This window comes from Astatotilapia calliptera, chromosome 13, assembly GCF_900246225.1.
Source record: "Astatotilapia calliptera chromosome 13, fAstCal1.2, whole genome shotgun sequence".
In the NCBI taxonomy this organism is placed as follows: domain Eukaryota; kingdom Metazoa; phylum Chordata; class Actinopteri; order Cichliformes; family Cichlidae; genus Astatotilapia; species Astatotilapia calliptera.
The window spans coordinates 682,774-700,562 of record NC_039314.1 but is presented as its reverse complement, the minus strand read 5'-3'; the positions used below and the strand labels follow the sequence as shown (position 1 = coordinate 700,562).

The following is a 17,789-nucleotide window of genomic DNA, read 5'->3' as shown; positions in this document are numbered from 1 at the left end:
ACGCACTGCGGATTTATTGTTATTTTCCATTCACTGTAAATAAACGCACTGCTTGCATTCAGAGCTCCGTGCCTGGCTCCTCCTTCCTCACATCCCCACGGTTGACGCTGGCCAACCGTGACAAATAGCTTTTCTTAGATTCATTATTAGTTCAACATTGACAAATAGTAGTTGACTAATATCAGGAGCCAAAAAGAAAACAAAAAACAAACTAAATAAATATTTCAGACGCTGAAAATAAATTATTACGGTTGTTTAAATTTGCTGTCAGCAAGTTAGGTCTAATGCATGTAGTCAATCTAATGAATCAATATTACATGTAAAAAGTACAGAACTGAAAATGAAACTAAAATATAACGGTAAATGAACTGGTTCTTGTATAAAACCTTTCTACTCTCTACAACTTGCCTCATTCATGCACTCACTTTTTTCTATGCTTTTTCTCTGTAAGTGCTTTCTATCTAACATTAATACGCATTCATCCTCCCGATGGATGCATCGGAGAGCAACTTGGGGTTAGCGTCTTGCCCAAGGATATTTGGCATGCAGGCTGGAGCAGGCGGGGATTGAACCAGCAACTTTCTGATTAGTAGGTTTCCTGCTCTACCTGAGCTACAGACACCCCAATTTGTGGTGCTCTGGAAACAACACGTTCTCATCCCAACAGGTAACGATGCTATGTGACAAATCATCGGTATGTGTAAATGTGTTTTTTGTTCTAATCATGAATCGCTTTGTAAAACAAGACCTGATAGGGTTAAGGTTAAAGTTATGGTTAGAGTTAATGTTAGGGATAGGGCTGGAATGGACGGCTGGAGCCTCTCCTCCAAGTGTGTGTTACTGCCGCCATCAGCATTCTGTTGTATTCTGTTGTCTGCTTTTCTCTGTAAGCGCTTCGAGCCTGTACTTTTTTGCTTTAGCTGAGTAATGAAGTTGAATCAGTACTTTAACTTTCACTGGAACAATAGTATTTTTACTTCTACTTAAGTGGAGAATGTCTGATCTTTTGCCAACTCTGGCTGTCTCTCAGTCTTGGAATACCCACTTGTTGTCCAGCGGTGTCCTGGGAATATGGGAACTAGACAGACTGGGGAAACAATGGGAGGAGACACAAAGATGGAATCACTTTTACCATCTTTTATGTATTTGCTGGTCGTCTTATTTCTTCTATTTTGCAAGCACAGTGTTGCAATCATTGTCTTTGTGGTACAATGACACAGGTAGAATGCAGGTGTTTTCATGTAACACGATGCCAGAAAGATGAGTAATGTGTTTTGAAGAGAAGATAAAACATCATGTTTGAACAAAGATAAGCAGCAGACACGTCTGTGTGTGAGTTGTTCAGGTTCAGTAAGAAGGTAATATGTCTGCAGAATTTGTAATTCTTATGAAGATATTGCTTGTACAATAAATAAAATCCCTTTAACTTCTTCTGGAGAGTGTCTTTATATATTTAGTCATTTTGGGGCGATCCTTTATTTAGTAGTAACTCTAGTCGGGGATATATATCAGAGTTTACTTTCAGATATGAGCATTGTGTTTCCTGTGGATGAATGAATGAATTATTTATTTATGTAATTTTTGAAAGACTGGCTCATGTAAAATCTCTGAAAGTATGACAAAGCTCTCCTGTTACACTTTATGGACACCTGAGCGTCACCATGAGGGCCTGTCTTTATTCACTTTATTCACTGAAATCCACTTTTATAATGAATTCACAGTAATCACTGACACCTTCAGAGCATTACATTCATTAAAGACGTCTTCTACACCTACTCTTCCAGACGACCGACACATACTTCAACCACTGCAGGTTAACCAGCCACTCATCAGTAAAGCAAAAACTAAATGTAAATGTCCTCATGTGGAAAAGACTGAAACACAACTCCCATATATCACTAATGTAACAGATCCATTTAGGGAGAGTGAGAACACTAGGCTGGATGTGTTTAATGCAGGAACATTCATCATGTCTTCAGTTCAACAAATCATTTACATTGAATATGTGAGCTGGATGGTTACACGACACAATGTGATTGTCAACAATAACTGCAATGAACGCTGGTTTGAGGGCGGAGTCAAGGAGGCCATTTACGTGAAAAGGGAAAGACCCTCTCTGAATCAAGGAGGGGGCCTAAGGGTACATCTGTCACCATCTTACAATGCTGTGATTGCAGCCGTTCTCCAACTCTCTGTGAATGGTACTCAGGACCATTGATCAGTGGTTGTTGATCAATGGTCATGAGAATTTGCATAATCATGATTAAGGAACTGACCTCCCAGCCCATTGTTCCTTCAGTCGGCTGGTTTCTCTGACTGAAAACGCTACGTCCAGAAGAACAGAATCAACTTTTGGAGATTTACTTCCCTGATGATTGAGCACGCATCAAGACCTTTTAATCAGGCCAACAAATATCTTGTACTCAATTTTAGCAGCAGCCATTGTGACACTGATGATAAAACTTGTGTAAAAGTGCGAAGCTGTAAAAAAGTAATTATAAAAAAGCGTTTTTGTAGCTGAATGTTACTGGATAGCTGTTTCATCTGTAACACATCAAAATAACCTGCTAAGGTTTAATAGGCTATAAGGAACACACTCACTTCCTGAGCCCTGGGCAATAAGAGACGTTTTGTGTTTTATGATTTATTGATATGTTTGATCCTTTCTGACCTGCGTTAATGAAGCAGTCATTAGAGCACCATGTCCGCTAGAATAGTTCTGTAGTTTGATGCTTGAGTCGTTGCAGACTTGTTGAAACTCCCTCACCCGTCAAAGCAGCGTCTTTGTTATTCGCGTCCAGCAGATGGCAGTGTTTCACTGTCTGACGGCTGTCTGAAGCTTCAGCTGGATTATCCGTTTTCATGTTTGATTAGAGGTTTGTGTGTGTGTGTGTGTGTGTGTGTGTGGGTTTTTAGCCACGAGTTGTCCACGATAAAGCATATTGAATGGCCTGTCTAATATTGTTAGAATTCTCCTTTGGGTTAGTTTCATTACTCAATCGGGACATTTATTTGGAAAAAGAAAAAAAGAGGGAAAAAAAGAAAAAAAAGAAAAGAATTAAAAATAAATAAATCCTCATAGTTTACATTTACAAATATCAATACTGAATGTTACGTCCCTCTGCAGCTTCTAATCGTCTCAGTGTTTTCAGCTGGTGCTAATTGGCCACACCTAGTCAGGTGTGGATAAAAGCATACCTGAGGCAAGCTTCCCGGCAGTGCACTAGTCTTTGCCTTGGTGGCACCAGCCATTTTAGCCAACCTGGTTTTCCATTTTAGCCAACCTGGTTTTCCATTTTAGGATGAAACCTCTTCTCACCCACACTCTGCTATTCATCTCTGTTTTTATGTTGCGGCTTTTGAGCCGGGTCGTAACACTGAAGATTACAAAGATCAACATTAAGACCAGTCTGTGCATTCAAAGCAGTGACAGAAAAGAGTGTGGGGCATTAACCCCCACTCACTTCACAGTTCACGTTCACAGCGAGCTTCGTCGAAATTTACAATGAGACCCTGAGGGACCTTGTGTTCACCGGCAAGTCCAGCAAGAGACCTGAGCATGAGATCCGCAAGACAGCCAGCAACAAATTGACAATCACTAATCTCACCTATGAGCGGGTCTCCAATGAGGATCAGGTACAGCAGACAGACATCTGTAGCTCAGAACAAATTAATTTCAAATCTGCTGACAAATTGTTACCAAACTTTGAAAATACATCAAACTTTATCGATGCTCTATGTTTTAAAACGTTCCCTCGTCCTCTCAGGTTCTCCGTCTGATTGCTTTGGCCAATCAGAATCGCTCCACTGCCCAGACAGCCCAGAATGACCGCTCGTCTCGCTCCCACTCAGTCTTCCAGCTGGATATTGAGGGAGTTAATGCCGGCAGGGATGTCAAGTGCAAATGTATCACACTGGAAGTACCAGCATCAGGAATGTGGCTTCTTCTTTTTGGATCTATAATATTTAGTCTGGTTAGTTATTGTTACTGTAACCAGTGCAAAATCTGCTCTGATGACTCAACGTTAATGTTTGAGCCCCTGAGCGCTAAAAGAAGTGTTTTGTAAAGTATTAAAACTACCTTTAATGGAAGGAAAAACGGATCACTGCTTCCTATAAGAGTTGGTTTTCTCTGTGTGTGTAGCCACTCTGTGCCTGGTGGACTTGGCTGGCAGTGAGCGAATGGTGAAGAGCCAGTCTCAGGGTGACCGTTTCAAAGAGATGACCGCCATCAACAGCTCACTGTCCAACCTGGGCGTCGTTATCGCCGCTCTGGCCAAAAAGGTCTGCAGCTGACTGGTTTTTTAAGGAAGCAAAAGAAGATCAGATCAGATGAGCATGATGTGTCTATTGGAAACAAGTTCAAAGAATTGTCTAATAATGAGTTGCTGTGCATCCACACTGCCTGACATATTTTACCTTTACAAATAAAGCAGGTACAACAGATTCATATACCAAAACAAATGTCAGGAACTTCACCAGATCACAGGGCATTGATCCTTTCTCTCTCTCGCTTTTTTTTTTTTTACTCATCTCTGGAATTTTTCTTTTGTGTTGATCTTTACTCATACCAAGGCTGCTGGCTTGGGGCTGGCTATGAGCTCTGGATAGCTTTAACTTTAACAACATCTTCTTCTTCCTTACCTTCTTTAAAATATTCAATGTTCAGCTGGGTGAGGGTGATTTAAGGGTCTGTGGAGTTTGATGTTGGAAACACAGTGAGGCGGTTTGCCTCTAACAACAGGTTAGTGTGTGTCTGTGAGTGTGTGTGCCTATATGTCTGTGGCACTGTGCACATATATGAAACTAGCTGGCTTGTAATCAGACATACTGGAAGCTGATCAGCCAGTCACTACTCCATGTCGAGAAGTTGAATATCGTCTGATTCCGATCCCTGGCCAGTTGATCGGTCCATTTGTACTTTGTACTAAGGATCTGACAGATTAAACAACATTTAATGTCGACTTTGAAGGATATTTGAATACTCTTTACGGGGTAATGTGTACAGAAGTTCAGGGTTGCGCTGTATGCATTTAAAAATGTCTTACTTTGTTCATAATCTAGCAGCTATACACAGGTCAGAGGTGGAAGTAGGTGGCACTTAAATTTCATTTAAATGAATGGTCTTTGATTAAACTGTTACTTTTCACATCATCTCTTTTAATCCAAATTACATAAATCTAAAAAAGAAATTTTCAGTGAAAATAATTTCTTTTGTGCATAGCTCAGAAATATGGCCTCACCATTGCCTCCTCATTTAGTTTGCATGGACCTGTGCAAATTAGTCCCCACCTCACCCTTTCAACCATGTGTCCTGCATGACTGAGCAGCTTGGTGCGAGATGCACTAGTAGCACAGCTCATAGCAATGACAAAAATGTAACACCAGCCTCCAATTTATCACTTGTAGCTTACCAGTGCCTGCACTGGTTTCTGGGTTTGATGAGAACATTAATAATACCAACAGCTCTGCTGATTCCTTAGTAGTCTATTAGTTTGCACTTTAGCATGGACACCCAGTCCCCTTTGCAGCATTGCTTATAATCACTAATCACTTCCTGTGAAGCTCTTCTAATTTTAATTTGCAATCTGACTTGCTTCATCTGCACTATGAGTTAGAACAAAGAAAACACACCTGTGCAGTGTCAGTCACTACTCGTTGTGTGAAACCTTTTGGGATCGAATACCATCTGTGTCACATTATATTCATCCTTCCCCATGTACGTCATTGGGTTTAGACAGAGCTGTATCGGCATGAGACGGCGTTAAGGTGACAGTTGCCACAGTGTGACGTTGTGCTGTATCTGTAGTAATAGCCCTAAAAGACGTCAGGGGATTTACTCAAGCTGACAGGAAGATGGCATAGTCTATTGATGCATTAATTCAACTGCCGTTTCTACTCACAAAGCCTCCAGTGCCTATAAAAATGCTGGGATTCCATTCTGAGTGAGGAATGAATAGCAAATTGTAACTCTATGATGCTGTATTTATCCACTGTTGAACCCCCCCCCCCCCCCCCTTTTTTTTTTTTCCCTGACTGCACTCCTAGACTAGAGGACAGGGTGCCAGATTTTAAACTTTTCCCTTGCCCTTATATTTGTCTGATATTCTTGAACTAATAAGAATATCGGACTTGCTGATGAAAATTATAGTTATGCAGGAGAAAGTAATGCATGCCAAAGCAAGATCCAACACAACAATTTGGATTTCCAATACTCCAGAGTTGACATAAATGATTACCATGATTCAGTCATTCTGCCCCCCAAAGCAATATCATTGCTAACGTGCTGAATAATTTATGTAAGCTGCGATATAGTATCTTCCAGCTTGCAGCTTTGACACCACCCAGGATAAGATGTGCACTGGTGCCAAATGTGTTGCTGTCAGTTGCACGCAATTACGTTACTTTAGTTAACTCAAAATGAGTTTTGTGAGAGAATGCCATCTCTGCAAGTGTGGTTGTTAACTTCAGTAAGCAGGTTTCAGGAAAGTTAGCGAAACGAGCTGGTATGAAGTAAAGTCATGCTGCATAAAACCCAGTTCTTAATGGAAATCGGTGCCTCCGTCTCTCTCAGCTCTTTGCTGTGGTCACAGACAGATTGCTGGGAGGGTGCATTAGCTGCTCAAACCCACAGACCCACACAGACATGCAGAAAGTAACACTAGTTGTGCATCAAAATCTGTCAGTAATGAAGACGTTATGAGCAACTATCAAACACCTGAACTTTGAAACGGACAGAACACAGTTTTGCAGAAATGCAGCATGTGCTATAACTATGGTCAGCTTGTTTTCCTTTCTTGATCCCTAATTCTACGACCCCTTTATTGTACACCCATTACAAACTATGAAATGCCATGTGCATGTAATTTTCGAGTCTAATTAGCTGTGTTTAGCTATCCTTTGAAGCTGTGACTGACTGGCTGCTTCACTGCTAACAGCAGATTCTTGAGCTGTATCTGCAGCAGAGGGCTTTTAAATCTGCAGCAGAGTGATGTTAAATTAAATTGTTACATCGGTGACTATGGCATGCTAGTCTGCTATGTACTTGAGTGGGCGGGTGGAGTGTTTTTGGGAAGGGGGTGTAAAGTACCACTGGTCTACAACATCCCACCCACACTCCTTAATAAAATTGTGCAGGAAGGAAAAGAAAGAACAAAGTCACAGTGCGTCCACAAGTCAGACTGATGCCTGTGATTAATGTTCTCTGTTCTTTGAAGTTTCACTTTGACTCTGATTTCAGAAGCACATTAATTTGGCTTTGTTTTGCATTAAAAGCTCCTTGATGGAATTAGTGAGACTTTGCAATGTCTTAACATTTACAAAACAGCTCCCTCAGAAGGTCCTTCACGAGGGGCCTGGACTTGACTGCATGTAGTTGTTTATAAAATAAAAATTCAAATTTTCACTAAGCTTGAATAAATAATTACATATTCTTCTTAGCAAGGTCCTGTAGTTTAGCCAGTCAGATCACGATGACTTTTAATGCCGTGGTCCGAGCAGGGTTTATCGTGACTGCTGCCATGAGAGGACTTCATGTTTGCCCAGGAAACCAGCGCAGGAATCACAGGGTCCAAGATGTGTTTGTTGTATTAATATTAGTGGTGATGCAACGTGCTGCGCCATTATGAAATCCAGATTAGTAGTGTGTGATGCAAACATGGCCAGCTGGCTGGCCGGCTCCAGTCCACTAACAGTGCTGATGTTCCTGTATCCAGCTGCCTGTCATCATGGAGAGTTAGTCCTTTCCTTTGCTTTTAAGATTGTGGTAGGTCGCTGTGTTGGCTCGAGGGGAGATTAAAGGAGTTCTTCTTCTAGAAGAGACACCTGTCTAAACTGAAGGGGTAAAAAAAAAATGTCCATGTTTGGTTTTATATTGTTATTCCTGCTCTTTTGCATTTTCCCCTCCGACTAGTTGTTGCAGTTGCAGTTGCTGTTTGCACTGGATGATTCCAAATCATTCAAACGCTGATTCTTAACAATAACAATACATTACGTTCTATAAATCTGTGCAATATTACTTTCCGAGTTTCACGAGTATAGGAAGACGATCGCTGTAAATATAAAATGAGCTTCTGAGAACTGTTGATAGGGCAATCAGCAAAACCACCAAGCCACTCAAAGCTGAAAGTTCCATTACAGCTCGGTGTCTCACTAGAGATTAAGACGGATAAATGTTCATCGCACATAAAGACCATTACTCAGATATATCTTGTGCCTCTTCCCCTCATTTCACCTCCCTCACTTGCTGAAAATCCCTTCTCTCTCTCTCTCTCTCCCTCTCTTTTTTTTTTTTTTTTTTTTTTTTTTAATTTAAATCTGCTCTCAGCCACCATCACTAGTTCTTCAGAGAATGATGACCGCAGCGGCTCCAGCCTGGAGTGGAGTAAAGATGGCAGCCTAAGAGGCAGCGGTCGCCATGGCCTGGCACAGAGCGTGCGGGCGGACACCTGCTCTCCTGTGGCCGAAGAAGACTCCAGCAGTGCCACAGCAACACCTGCAGACACCCCATCCAGGACAGACCAGCAGCACCCTAACATATCTGCGGGTGCTCCAGGGCCACCACACCCTCCAAGTCACTCACCTGAGGGACCCATTGCGTACCCGCCACAGACATCAGCTTCCCTCATGATGCCGAGGCCAAACTCTGTAGCAGGTAAGACTCCTTGGTTTTTGAGGTCTTGACATCTGGAGCTCAAGAAGTATACAGGAAATGCTCTGTATACTTTTTATCTGTGACTGCATTGTGTTGCCTGTCAAGATCGTAACCGTGAGATACGACCTGTGCCAGAGGCTGACATGTGGCGTGCCAGAGGCTGACATGTGGCATGTCAGTTTAATCCAAGCGAGTGATAGACACCGAAGAGTGAGAGCATCTGTAGTAGGTTTAGAAGAAATAAGAAGTCAATAGTTCAAAGAACGGACTGTGCTTTTCAGAACAGGAGTATCAAGGCAGAAGTTTGGGATTAGACAGCTGCTGTGTGGTGTGGCTCGCCACTGCCTCGCCATGTCAAACCTAAGCACACGCTCCGGTCTGGCTGATCTGTTCTGCATTCCTGCCCTGGAGCCTCCCTGTTGTGGTTCAGCTTACCATATCCACACAGCTGTCACAGTTGTTGATATTTCCCCCTTCACCCCCTTTTCCCTTATGTCTTTTCACCCATACTATTCCCAGGTCTCCTCATACCTTATTGCTTTTGACCTCGGCCTATTTTTGGTGAATCAAACAGCAGTACGTTTAGCATTTTCCTATATATAATTTTGCCTAAATGCAGTTTGTAGCTAAGCTGACAGTATGAGTCATGTACAGCTTTTATCATCCACTCACTCACCCACCTCCCTTCTTTACTCCTTATCCCATTCAGGGTTGGAGGCGTTGCCTGCAGTTTATCCTAGTGGGGTACGCCCTGGACAGGTTTGACTAGAGATGCGCAGGACCCCCCCCCCCCCCCCCAAAAAATTACCTTTCAAATGCAAAATATTATTTTTTATTACAAAAGACATGATCAAACTTTCCCTCAAGCTGCAGTAAGTTGCAAGATCTTCTCACACTTAGTTGAAAATAAAGTGCTCTGCTATTGCAAAGAGGCACAAAGAATTATACCCAGCTTTCCCTGACATACTTCACACTAGCAACATATTAGCATGTAGCTATAAGTTTGATTGCGACTATTTGCCTGCACCGCCGTGTACATGTTCCGCATGGACATAGACTCGGTGCATCTGTATTTTGACACGTAAGTGAATCTTGAACTAATCAGGAGTATATTTTATGGCTCAAATGTTAATGCAAGCTTATGCTAATGATTTTACTCCATAATTAGCAGGGCTGCCCATGCTTGTTGATAGAATGAATGTACACTTGAATAAACGTTGACGGACCAGAGTGGTATGTTAACTGTAAGGCTGTAGAAACAAAAGAGTGAGACTACATTAGAGTCCAACTCAAAGGAGCAAACAGAAAGAGAAGAAAAGACAAACAGTTTAGAGCACAGATGAAATGTTTGTTACATTGAATTTTGAAAGCAGACAATTCTGCCAGTGAGGGAAAATCACAGCAGGGGCAACCTGGGCTGAGCTGTGAAAAGAAGCATAAAAACATGAGTGACTCAGGTCAAACACCTGGCCTAGACAGAGACGACTCAAAGTTTAAAAGACCTCATGAGACTTTTTCCTCTAGAATCTTCCTTGAATATGTTGTTTTGCTTTACCTCTTTAGTCTGTATGTAGCAGCTGCCAATGTTTTGAAGTTCAGATACTTGACTCCTGCCTCCCTTGGGTTTATTCTTGATGAAATATAGTAACAGTTCCCGTGTGTCTACTTCTAGACTGTTTTCTCTCTTTGATAAAATCTAGTCCCAGTTCCTATTCAACATACCAGAGAAATGCAACTGTGTAATGTCCACTCTAGGCCCTTACAATTAGAAGCAGGTAAGCAATTTAACTTGTGAAGGCAGTAATGGAGTAAGATGGGATGAGGACAAGCTATAGAAGAAGTAAGGAGTAGTACATGGTAGGCTCACGGTACTGATATTTCCTTGCATACCATAGCTCATAGCTTGCGCATGTATTTTACACAGTGGCCACTGCTTTGATATTTTCTGCAGCCCACAGTTGGATGTGTTGTTCCCTGATGATTCTATTGTTCCAAGAGTCCGTACCATTTTTACATCTCATCATTATTGTGTGTGACATAAACCTGGACGGTCCAGGCGCACAGTGGCTCATAAAGCTTAACAGACCAGAAAATGTTTGGCTGTTTATGTGTGTTGGTTTGCGTGTGAGCACCGGTGTGCTTGTGTCTGTCTGTCCTCCCAGAGTTTATGGGCTGATGTCATAGTTATGCAGTGTTGCCCTCTGAGACCGGCAGAACACGCACCTTAGATTGGTTCAGGCCATAAATGAAGTTGTCTCATCGCGTCCTTGATGCTCTCTCCCAGGGTTTCGTCACACAGTGTAAAATCTTTCTTGGGGTCACAGCATAGCAGAGACGGCACTTCTGTTCAAGGAAATTGTATTCGGTAAAAACCCCCAAAAAGTAACGAGTCTAAAGAAGCAATGAGAGAAAAGAAGCTACCACGGCGAAACATAATATGTATTCATCATTAGTGCATTCATTCTGTGCCAGAACCTTGGTGACTATTGTTTGTCCTGTGTTTGTGAAACAGCATCTGAGATAATGAGCTGTCTGGTTAATCTATAAATTTCTCTTTATTTTATTGATAGATATTAAATAGGAGCACAGAGATTAAAGGCAGAAGCAAACAAATAATCATGAGTTCATTTAGGGCATAATTGCTTCATGCTACAGTATTGCTATTAGTTTTTAATTTTATCTTATGATTACAACAGCTTCAGTCTGACTTCTGAAAACTCCTCTTTAATAGTGACCACAGATAATTGTGATATATTCTGTTGAATGATGCATAAAATTATACATAACAATAAGGGTAGGTTGCAGTTTACTAGTCAGTGATTAGAACCTCCTCAGGGAGCAACAACCCACAGCGAGCCCTGTCAGCCATGACCTGAGAGCACAGAATGTAAACACACACCAACGTCAAACAGAGCCAGCTTCATCAATATTAGACGTCATTTAGGAATTTACAAACATCAACACACGTTTCAAATAGCAACACCATTTATCTAGGCGGCTATCAGTTATACCGACATGTATGGCACTACTACTGCTTAATTACTGGTTGGTATCCGTTCCTGTGTCAACTTCAAATAGGTGCTTAAATATATTGTAAGGCCGCCTGTTCAAGTGTTGAACTGGGATGTTTGAACATGATAAGGATCCTCAAAATTCCATGAAGCGGAGCAACACTGACTACTGAGGACAGTGCTTACTTTTTTGACAGATGAATATTCCATCTGTTGATTTTTCTGGCGTTACAAGGATCGCAAAATAAAGTCTAAATACTGCCTCTCTGGGAAGTTTACGTGTCAGCGCTGTTGAGCAGAAGATTAAGTGTTTTCTTGTATAAGCTTGTCAACATTTTTCACAAGATATAAAGTACTGCACGGTAACAGCTTTACATGTGTTCTGTTACTCCCCCACACCGTCAGTAACATTGTTAACCACTTGTCTGTGACCGAAACCCCCCCCCAAACATGCATACCAGACACTGAGCATATTTCTGCACATCTTTCTCTTTCAGACTTGTGAAGTGGACAGACAAGTCCTCGATGTTTCACTTTAAAATGTTCCTCTCTCGATGCACGCCGACTAAGCAGTGTGCGGTTTTTGCCTACGACTCTTTTATTTTAGTTTTGGAATTGTTCGCTCTGTTTCCACTGAAATTTCTCTGTCGATTTTTCACTCCCGCATCTTTACTCGCACCACCTCTTCTTGTGTTGCTGAGGGTTCAGTCACATAGCAGGTGCACGTTCACTACATTTTGGAAATACTGCTTGCTAAAAGCACCATTTGATGACTTTGGCACTGCTATTGCCTTGTAGCAGGTCTAATAAAGATGATTGGGGGCCACCGGGATTCAGAGAAGATTTGTGATCCACTGTTGTAGTCAGTTGAGTTTGAATAGTGCTGTGATGGTAGGTTGTAAGGTAATTTAATAGGTGGCAGCTTTGTGAAGGACTTTCTCAGTGGATGTGACGTCTCCTACTGATTCTGCTGCGTTTAATGGTACTGATTACAACCTGTTGTCCTTCTAACACCTTTAGAATTTAATACTCTTATCCTGTCAGGGAGGCCTCCTAATTAGTGACCCTGTCAAAGGGGACAGTTCATGCACCAGACAGCTAGGGTAATGCAGTGAGCTTCATGTAAATGTCTGTGAAACTCAAGCAGTATCTCTTGAGCCAATTATGGTGAAAAGTGTTTCCAATAGGCGCCTTCACAGGGGCTCTGTTCCTGTGATGTGTGATGCAACGCTGAGCAGCTTCTGTCAGATTCTGCCAGTGCTTTTTTAATCATTGATTTAAAAGTGGTCTCATAACAGGAGCACTGAGGCTACTACCCTTTCTGCTTTATTCTTATTATCGAGACGTGCCTTTAGGTAACATTTCTGAAAATGCATTTATTGTTTTGCCAGCAGATGAGCTACCGAGGTTTGACTGCAGAGCCTTGCATCATCGTGTGTCGAGATTCGTATTGCTCATTGATGAGGCGGTAGTCTGCGTGACTTGTATGCTAAATTAAATCATCACTGCAGTAGGGGGCTTATTAAGAGTTGTGTTCATGCACACAGCAGGTTACTTGACTTTGTACAATAATAGGCATTCAATATATCAGTTTCCCTCTTTGTTATGTCACATTTGTGATGAAGCTCAAAAAACGTGTGACGCAAAAATGACAGAAAGGAGTGTTCGGACTTCTCTCAGACGTTTGCTGCTTTTAGGGTAAAGCATAACATCAGAGAAAAATTCTGGTGGTCGTGATTTTTGACAGTTTCTGGAGAAGATGTGAATCAGTGGTTGTGTTATTGTTTCAGTTGGTCCATCTTCTGACTGGATGTCACATGTTTTCCTTACTAAAGATGGGTTATATACATCCAGGGAGTTCAGCTATAATTTTTAAAATCTTACCTCCCTCTTTTCTAATTTGCGCTAGCTTTAATTGTGCCTTTATTGGCATGTGAGTTATATGTTATTATTTGAAAAAGAAAGAACCATAAATATGCATTTAGATCTGTGCTGTGGGGAGAAGTTTGGGTCCAAAACATTTATTGATGCTAAATGTTAAAAAAAAAAGTCTCATATCTTGAGGCTTTAGTCATTTTTCTAGAAGCTGGTCATCGGTTTTCTGTGGAGAACTAAACAGCAACAGCTGAGGTTGAGCCGTCAGAGGAACCGATCACCTGCTCCTCCTCCTGTGGGCCTGGAAGTGTGTCAGCTCCTCCAGGTTGGACTGTAATTAGTACAGTCATCTTCCTTCTTCTCCACCTCTGTCCCTACATTTTCCTTTTAAATCAGACCTCCTTTGAATGCTGCGGAAACCTGCTCAGGTACAGAAGATTCTACCTTTAGATATCCACCTGGGATCTACTCACTTCTTTTTATAGCTTTTCATCCGTTGCCCAATCTCTTCATCATCCCTTCTGTGTGAAATAATGAAAGGATAAAATCATGTCTTTGACATTGTAGAGATAATATGTAGTTTTATGGAGGCTTGTTGGTATCAAAAGCCTCACTTACTTACTTTGTCATGGTAGTTTTTCAGTCACCAGAGATGTTGGTGTTTGTAAACGCTTTAAAGTTATCAAATGTACCCATCAGTCAGTGAATCATATTTTTAATTCTTCCTGATTCTCAAAAAGCAATGGCTTCACTCGCGTTTGTTCTCGTTCCTTTTGTCTTCCAGGTGGTGGCTTATCATTATTGCCAGGCAGATAACACGTACACTTGCTTGGTCCCAGAATTTGTGCACAGCATCGCAGCCCTTCTGTGCAGAGCTCATCAACTGAGTGCGTACCGGGAGCTGTTGCTGAAAGAGCCCCACCTCCAGAGCATGCTCAGTCTGCGCTCCTGTGTCCAAGACCCCATGGCTGCTTTCCGGAGAGGAGTCCTGGAACCGTTGGCCAACCTTCGGAAAGGTAAAACACTGTAGTTGTATATTGCACTATTTCATTTTCATCGTGTATGAGACCACTAATCTCATTTCATAGTATTTTAATATTTAGTTTATTTGTAAATGTCTTTGCAGAGCGAAGGATTCCAGAGGAAGATTACATAATCTTAATAGACGGGCTGAATGAAGCGGAGTTCCACAAACCAGACTATGGAGACACCATTGCATCCTTCATCACAAAAATCATTGCCAAGTTCCCCTCCTGGCTAAAACTGGTTGTCACTGTTCGAATCAACTTGGTGGTAAGAAAGAACTTATAAAGCATGGCTCTGAGTTCACTCAGATGACAAAATATTCACTGTTATAATCACCTCGAGTCAGAATTACAGATGTCACATTATACTGGTGATGAGTTTTAGTTTTAAAAAGTTTATCACTCTTTCTTCCCTCTCGGTAACTACTCTGCTTATCCGCACACTTTACGGCTGATTAAAGTAACTACTGCTAATGGCATTCACTCTTCTGTTGCTGCAGCTGCTTCTCTCACACACTCAGAGACTCGCTTCCCACAATGAACTCACACAGGTGCAGTTTGGCTGTTACACTGTTGAGTGAAGTACTGGATACAGGCAAGCTGTTAAGGGCTTGATTCTTAACTTAATTACCAGTTTCGTGTCTGCTCTTATCCTCTACTATCTGCTTTCCAAGCGCTCTGAGCTGAAGCTTATCAAAAAGTTTGAACACTCAAGACTTCTGTTGTTATATTTTTTTATACAAATTGAATGAAATTTGCACAGGCTGGTTTAACTAAGCATCTTTAACTAAGTGCTTTTACAGTCTTACCTTTTAATATATTTTAATGTTATTAGTGCTAGTTTTCACTTACTTAATATACTGTATTTTTCGGACCATAAGGCGCACCGGATTACAAGGCGCATTAAGCGAAACAAAACAGTCAGATAAGTCAACTCATTTTTCTTGCTTCCTCCAATCCACATTGATTCATAAATGCTGAATTCTCTTGCAGCTGCTCTATTCCCATGTTGTTGCAGCATATTAATGACTAACCTTTGTATTGTCGATGGATTACCTCAGTTGTTCTCCTGATTGAAGTTTGGTCCGTTTACAGCATCCCGCCATGCGATTGCATTTGTCCCTAACCCTCGGGAACCCTCACATTAACTTTTATGAGTGAAAAAAAGTTAGCCTTCATCCTCTAGCTTCACTGTGTTTATGTTATGCTAACATAGCTGTGTCGCTAGCATATCATTTTATACCAGCTAGCCAAGCTTCAGTAACCCTATAAATGTCACTGCTGTTTAGTTTTCTGTCTTCATTTATGTCGAAAGGGACGGCAGAGCTGTACATTTAAATTTTTTCAGAAATCTCTTAGTCATGTATATCATGTTTAGGTGGAACTAGTGAGCTAACTTCTAACTCCGTTAAATTTAATAAATTTTGTTTTCATGGATGCTTGGATGTTGAACTTAATAGTTACACCTGATAAAGCATCAACGCTGTCGATTTTTGAGAAAATTAAAGGATTTTAAGTGTGGCTTATAGTGCAGAAAAAAAAAGTATGCCGGTTGTAGCCAACAGTCCTCCTGCACTTACAGTTCACACTGGCCCTGTTTCCCAATCCATAAAACACTGTAAAACACATTTATTGATTTGTTGACCAGAACATTTCATATCCTAAATCGGAAAATCTAACACTGTGGCAACCCTAGAAAAGAAATGAATCAAAATTCTCTCATTTTAACAAATGTCTAGCTGGACATGCCGTCACCTCTCTAGGCACTCACTCACTGTCACCAGACCCTGCACATTTTTACATTTTGACAAGTGTTTCCTGAGCTGCTCCCGCTTGTTATTCTACTCTTTACAGAGTCAGGCATATCCAGCAACATTCAGGAAAGAATTGAGACACATGACCTGCAGGGCAGGAGAGAGATGAGTCAGTCACTTTGAGCTGACACTAGGTTGACCAGTTCCAGAAATGCTATGGACTTGGATTAAATTCACGCTGCTGACAACTGAGGCTTTGACACTACTGATGAACTACATGAAAACTTATTTTCCTTGCTGGGGGAAAAAAGAAAGCACTGAGCCTTGGATAATAATGTGGTTTTTGATTGACATCTGGAATTTGAGTTATTATTGCTCAGTCAGAAGCCAGGGTCGAGTGTTGTCCATCAGTGTGGGCTGTACTATATAGTGAATTCAGCCTAGCTATTAAGAATTCAGGCAAGGCCCTGTCAGTGTGGTGAATCAATATATTGTAGCGCTGATATTTTGTATTCACCTCTTATGCTCTTCTATTAATGCATTAGAATTGGTTTTTTGACGTGGAAAGATGTTCCAGGTGACTGCACTTAAAGTAATACATTTCGACTACACTGCAACATCCATCCATCCATCCATCCATAAGCAGAACACTGCAACATATGTGTTGTAATGTCTTCTGACAAAGTGAAACAGTGTTTAATGAGAGGGAGTTACTGTTTGTGTGAATTTGCTAGGGTGACGTTTTTAGCCACCTGGAGGCTGGCAAAGCAAGAACAGCAACAACAACAAGGTTGCAGTCGGTTATCGGAGATGTGTTTTTGTTGTCCGTGTGGTAGATTTCATAGTAACAACTGTGCTGGAAAGGAAACGTGTGGTTTAAGGCATATGTAACAGTAGCTGTTTTTTTTATAACCTCTGTTAGTGAATCCTGTGCACATGCTGGTCTGTGGCAAAGGATAGCACATTGTTAACCATGCCATATGTGTCTTTTACTTTCTTGTAATCATATTTTTCTTGTTATATTTCTGTTTTGTTCACATTCCCACTGTAACCACTTAGCAGTTGTCTGCAGTAATGAATCAAATGGCACTGTTGTTTTAATGGGAGCTATATGACGACTTCGCATGTGAAAACCTCGGAGTCGGTTTGACAATGTTTTTGTAAATCAGGCTCCTATGATGTTCAGTAAGTTCCCTTTAAGTGCAATGGAAAGGCTGTTAGTCACTGACTGAAAATGTCTAATTTTCCAAAAATGTAACAGAAGTCAGTTAAATAGTTTTTAAGAGAGTTGGCAGTCTTTTGCAGAAAAACCCTGTATGTCCTCTCTTTTTATTGTTTATTTTTTTTTGGGGGGGGGGGGCTACGAGTCCACATATTTGGGTAAGATGCAGGAAATGGTTGCAAAATCACAAAGAAATTCCAAAATTGAATTCTCTATGTCCGGTGGGACGTGATGAGAAATATTACAAAA

General features: G+C 41.3%; 2 protein-coding genes across 3 annotated transcripts in view; both read left to right on the top strand.

Moving 5' to 3' along the window:
- The first annotated feature begins 673 nt into the window (after window positions 1–673).
- Window positions 674–4,311, top strand: LOC113035369 (carboxy-terminal kinesin 2-like). Its single transcript, XM_026190904.1, has 4 exons — window positions 674–694; window positions 3,472–3,636; window positions 3,768–3,906; window positions 4,145–4,311. Exons 1-4 carry the CDS (start codon window positions 674–676, stop codon window positions 4,294–4,296), a joined length of 477 nt encoding a protein of 158 aa, XP_026046689.1. The 3' UTR covers window positions 4,297–4,311.
- A 9,779-nt stretch (window positions 4,312–14,090) lies between these two features.
- The window catches only part of LOC113035147 (protein TANC1-like), a 32,793-nt gene continuing 29,094 nt past the window's right edge, over window positions 14,091–17,789 (top strand). Inside the window, exons 1-2 of one of the 2 annotated variants that reach the window (XM_026190494.1) lie at window positions 14,091–14,555; window positions 14,666–14,832. In XM_026190494.1, the coding sequence (XP_026046279.1) occupies window positions 14,282–14,555; window positions 14,666–14,832 (441 nt within the window). In that variant the 5' untranslated portion in view covers window positions 14,091–14,281. The remainder of the gene's footprint in view (window positions 14,556–14,665; window positions 14,833–17,789) is intronic. The other variant, XM_026190495.1, reaches the window with a different exon arrangement.

Bases quoted from the DNA above. Each gene is read 5' to 3' on its own strand.
- LOC113035369 (XM_026190904.1), top strand. From the start codon at position 674: ATGCTATGTGACAAATCATCG. The intron at 3,637-3,767 runs GTACAGCAGACA...TCGTCCTCTCAG, and splicing joins GGGTCTCCAATGAGGATCAG to GTTCTCCGTCTGATTGCTTT. The intron at 3,907-4,144 runs GTATCACACTGG...CTGTGTGTGTAG, and splicing joins CAGGGATGTCAAGTGCAAAT to CCACTCTGTGCCTGGTGGAC.